The sequence below is a fragment of the Olea europaea genome, unplaced genomic scaffold, assembly GCF_002742605.1.
Source record: "Olea europaea var. sylvestris unplaced genomic scaffold, O_europaea_v1 scaffold682, whole genome shotgun sequence".
NCBI classification, from domain to species: Eukaryota; Viridiplantae; Streptophyta; class Magnoliopsida; order Lamiales; family Oleaceae; genus Olea; species Olea europaea.
Window position 1 is genome coordinate 437,112 of NW_019265206.1, and position 5,004 is coordinate 442,115.

At 36.6% G+C, this 5,004-nt stretch overlaps 1 protein-coding gene across 1 annotated transcript; it reads left to right on the forward strand.

Annotated features, from left to right (window-relative positions):
- The first annotated feature begins 618 nt into the window (after positions 1–618).
- LOC111390436 (UDP-glycosyltransferase 74F2-like) lies at positions 619–4,265 on the forward strand. Its single transcript, XM_023015477.1, has 2 exons — positions 619–1,304; positions 3,346–4,265. The coding sequence occupies exons 1-2, from the start codon at positions 678–680 to the stop codon at positions 4,072–4,074; spliced, it is 1,356 nt and encodes a 451-aa protein (XP_022871245.1). The 5' UTR covers positions 619–677; the 3' UTR covers positions 4,075–4,265.
- Positions 4,266–5,004: the final 739 nt, after the last annotated feature.

Below are 5,004 nucleotides of genomic sequence, written 5' to 3' on the forward strand. Positions count from 1 at the left end.
CTCCTAGATAAAAATACTTCTCGCTCCGATCCACACCGTTGCCAACCAAAATTGATAGTACAAAGACAATCAGTACTGAAATAATTATCCAATAACCCAATTTTTATCTAGGTCGATAAATTGTCCCTATGTGATGGCTATTATTTGGAATAAACAATGTTTCAATAGTTATTTTTAGAAAAATATATGGTAAAAGAGTAAAAAAAAAATTGAATTTATGTGTAGAATATTTTATTATATGAACGAATGGGTGGTTAAAAATGAGAGAATACAGTAAAATAATAATAATAAAATTTCATATAACAGTGGTGAAATGGGTGCCAGAGAAGCACTTAGTTAAATAATCTTTCTGCCCCCGGGACATAGTTCAATGATACAAAGGACAGGAGTGAGGTTATCTCACGTCTTGCTAACAGTCGCAGTGTGGAGGTTCGATTCCTGAAACGTAGAACTAGACTCTTTGTTGGTACAGTGTATAGACAGCTCTTATTCCTTGGCCTACTGAGCACATCCCGTAATTTTCCTCCCTCACAAAACTCTAGTAACGGGACGGTGAGGACCACAACGTTGGGGTTCAACTTTATTTTTTTTAGTTAAATAATCTTTCTTTATCATTACCCTCTAAAATTCCTCATTATACATTCCGTTGCCAGACGATTCACAGAAGAAAAGAAGCCATGGATAAGGAAAAGAAGGGTCGAATTTTGGCAGTTCCATTCCCAAGCCACGGCCACATCAATCCCATGATGCAACTCTGCAAGCGTTTGGTCTGCAAAGGGCTCAAAGCCACACTCACACTTACCAAATTCTACGGTAAGAAAAATATGAAAGAAAAGTCAGGTTTAATCCAAATCGAAACCATATCAGATGGAGACGATGAATATGACATATTTGATAGACAGAGTGTGCCGGATTCTGTTGTTCGATTCACGAAACATGGGTCAGAATCAATAGCCCAGCTCATTGAGAAATATGAAAGTTTGGGGGATCCAATTGTTGGTGTGATTTATGATTCACTGTTGCCTTGGGTCGTTGAAGTACCCAAGAAATTTGGGTTAGTTGCGATTGAGTTTTTTACTCAACATTCCGGTGTTAATTTAGTCGAGTACCATTACTATCACAAATTAATCCCATACCCTGTGGAATCCCCAGTCACCATTCCTGGGCTTCCGTTGCTTCAGCCTGAGGATGTTCCATCATACGGGGTTTATCTGGGCAATTTTACATTAATGGCTAGTCAGTTCTCGACAGTGGATAAAGCCGATTTTGCTGTAGTTAACACATTTTACAAGATGGAAGAAGAGGTGAGTTCAAGAACAAGTGTTAATTGTCTATTTTTTTTGCGGTGATTTAATTCTTTTGTTTACAGTATCTCAACTTTTATTCTTGTTGTTTTCGAAACAAAATTTGATGATGATATTTATGCTCCTCAAAAATGCTGAACAAACAGGGATTAAGTGTTTTTACGTGTCTTTTATCCCAATTTCCAATGAAAACCTGCCAAGTGTTGTCTGAAAAAAAAAACTGTCATTGACTCTGGCTGTGTAGCAGTGACAGCGGCGATAGATGGTTGGGACACCAGAAAAAATGGTCGGGCTGTTTCCCTGTTGCCACTGCAGCAGAAAAATCATTATAGGTGAAGGGATAAATATAGAGAATATACATATTACATAAGAATAATCTACCCGTGATTTCCTTTCCCTTTATATAGGAGTTCCATTCCCCAAATATGGCTCGACAGAGAACACGGTGTCTCCTCACACCGTATATGTTATATTGACTGGAAGATATTTGATTAGGATAATTATTATAGGAGGACGATTGAGTACTAATTAACAAATAGTTTCCTATACTGAATACTGTTGAATTGCCTTCAAGCCTCATATCCTTTTGAAATGAGTGATCAAAATCAGAACATGCATACTCATCTCCACATATACGATTGGTACGACTGGTATCTAAGTACCAAAGATTTTGGGAAGTTCCTTCATTTACACAATTTAAAGATAATTTTAATTTATCCATAGGTGTGACAACCTAAATCACACAAGTTCTGGTTGTCTCGCTCACATTGGCGTGTGAGCTCTTGAATTGTAACCTCTTCAGCACATGAATTTCTTTGGAGATATATGCTATCTTTATTTCTGTTATTTTCTGGTTTCTAGTGTAGGTATATGCTATCTTTGTTTCCTAACTTTTCCTCTACCTCTTCCTTGATCTACTCAGTTCTTGATGAAGAGTGGTTGTCAACTGAGATTTTTATTCCAAATTGCAAGTGCATGATATTCGAAATACCAGTCAAAATCCTTCATACAGGGCCGGGATAAGTTATCGATCTATAAAGCTTGCTTTTCTGTATCGTCCTGATTCTGTTTCTGCTCAAACAAAGATATAGGCTTCATCAATGGGTAGGATATCAGGGTCTTTTGGCTCCTTAATTGCAAGGACAACCAAGTTAAACTTTAGTGTCATTGACCAAAGAATTTCGTTGCTATAGTAATTAACTCCATTTATAATCCTGAGAAAAAGTTAGAAACTAATTCACATGACTTCATACGAAGAGTATTGAAACTCTGATGGAGCGTGTGTAGCTAATTTGCGTTTTCCCTCCCTCAGCGTCCATTGATATTTCTTCTTCATAGTATCTCAAATATGTTTGGAGATGTCTTTGCAGCGATTTGTTTCCGAGACTGACTGATTAAAGGCTTGGAAATAATTCCTTGTCTTGAGATTCTGCAACTTCATTCCGCCCAGATTGACTTTCTGCATATCCATTAACATAACACCATCTACTTCTCCTACCCTAGAGTCAGTAACTTACCGATAATCTTTAGACCTCAAGAAATTATCCTTCAATAGGCTGCAATGATCATAGTGACCATCAAAGCTTGTATTACAGGTTATGTGAAATTTTCGGAACTTATTGTTGTGCATAATGAAGAGAAAGAAAGCTCTAGCTATATACAATCTCTGCCTAACTTTACCATGTACTCTTGCTACCTCATTTTGCTCTATACTCTCTCTGCCTCGTATTGCTACTTTGTGGTTCTCTGCTTCATTTTTCCAAGGGAAATAAAAACACACTCATAAAGTTCCTTCATCCGCATTTACCTCGTACAACTAACACCCCTACCTATATATTTATGAACAAAGCTAATGCCCTGCTAAACTGACTGTGAAACTGAGTCAACCAGTCATTTTTTTGTAGCAATCATTTTAATTGATAAATAAGTCTACCAAATCTTGTGAATATTTACAGGTAACTGCTTGAATTGGTGGTTTTTTCTTTTTCATTTTTTTTTTCACCCTCTTAACCAAACTAATTAGCCTGTATCTTGATAACAGGCTCTAGAGGCAATGTCAAAATTCTGTCCAATGATGCCAGTCGGACCAACTATTCCATCCTTTTATCTCGATAATTTCATTGAAAATGACAAAGAATATGGACTCAGCGTGCCACGGGATGACTCCATTTGCATAAATTGGCTGAACACCAAGCCAGAAGGATCTGTCGTTTATGTATCATTAAGCAGCGTCATCTTTGCAAGTCCAGATGCAAAGCAAATGGAGGAGCTTGCGTTTGGTTTAAAGGGAAGCAATTACAACTTTCTATGGATCGTAAAGGATTTTGAAGTCGAAAAATTGCCCAAAAATTTTGCAGAAGAAACATCTGATAAGAGTTTGATTGTGCAGTGGTGTCCACAGTTGGAAGTACTGTTAAACAAGGCTGTGGGATGCATTGTTTCACATTGTGGGTGGAATTCAGTGCTTGAAGCACTCAGTATAGGAGTACCGATCGTGGGGATGCCAGTGTGGGCAGATCAACCGACAACCGCCAAGTTCATCCAGGATGTATGGAAGGTGGGTGTAAGAGTGAAGCGAGATGAGAATGGCATTGCAGGAAGAGGCGAAATCGAAGGTTGCATAAGGAAAGTAATGGAAGGTGGAAGGACTGGAGAGATAAAGGAAAATTGTATCAAATGGAAAACATTGGCTAAAGAAGCCGTCAGTGAAGGTGGAACTTCAGACACAAACCTCAATAAGCTAGTGTCCAAATTGACAAGCTCTCCCTGAGATTAAGTTTCTTTTGAACAACTACATTGAGGATGTTTGTAAGTTTCAAATGAAGGCTATGTTGTGGTGTTTGGAAGTTTTCGAAACAAGCTTAATAAAGGCTATGTTCTGTGAACAAGATCTCATTGATGTATGTGTTACATATACTCATATGCATTATTGAGACGAAACTGATGCTTTGTCTTTGGTCATTCAGTTTAATATGATGATATCAGATTGTCTATTATTTTGTTTGAATATGTTAAAATTCAAATGACAATTTCAACAAATCTCATATAATTGTAATGTTAGACAGAACACCATTAGTTCATACCTGATAATCTATAACATTTAACTTACAAAATATCACAAAAGGACATTTCTCCATAAAAAAAATGAACAAGTCCTCTATGAAACCTTCTTGTTTGAGCAAGAATTGGTGCCATCAATTTATTAGAAATGGTTTCAATCACATAATGATTTCCAGAAATAGCACGAGGTCTGTCTTTCTTTCCTCATCCTACTACATCAAGAACTTTTGGATGTTACCCAAAATTCAGTACATCTAATTGAACAGCTAGCAAATTTGTACCCCTAGCGTATTTTTGACCAATTAATTGATGCCATCAATTCCTAAGTTCTCCACTAAAAGATGGTCCATTAATTTTAAGTGTTTATAAGTTGTGAATGTTATCGTTGAGATGCGTGATCAAAAGCATTAAGACTTTACTGTAGTTGCCAAACATTCTGAATTTTATTGATTAAATATTTTCCATTTTTGTGTCTTAAACAAAATGATATATTTATCATGTTATCAAGTGTCTTCGATTAATGAGTAGCATACAAATGGGTGCTTGTATTAATATTTATAAGCATCGGTGAGCAAAGTTATCACTGGTTTCAATAAAATCACAAGATTAACTACTTTATCAACTGGAGTATGCATTTATA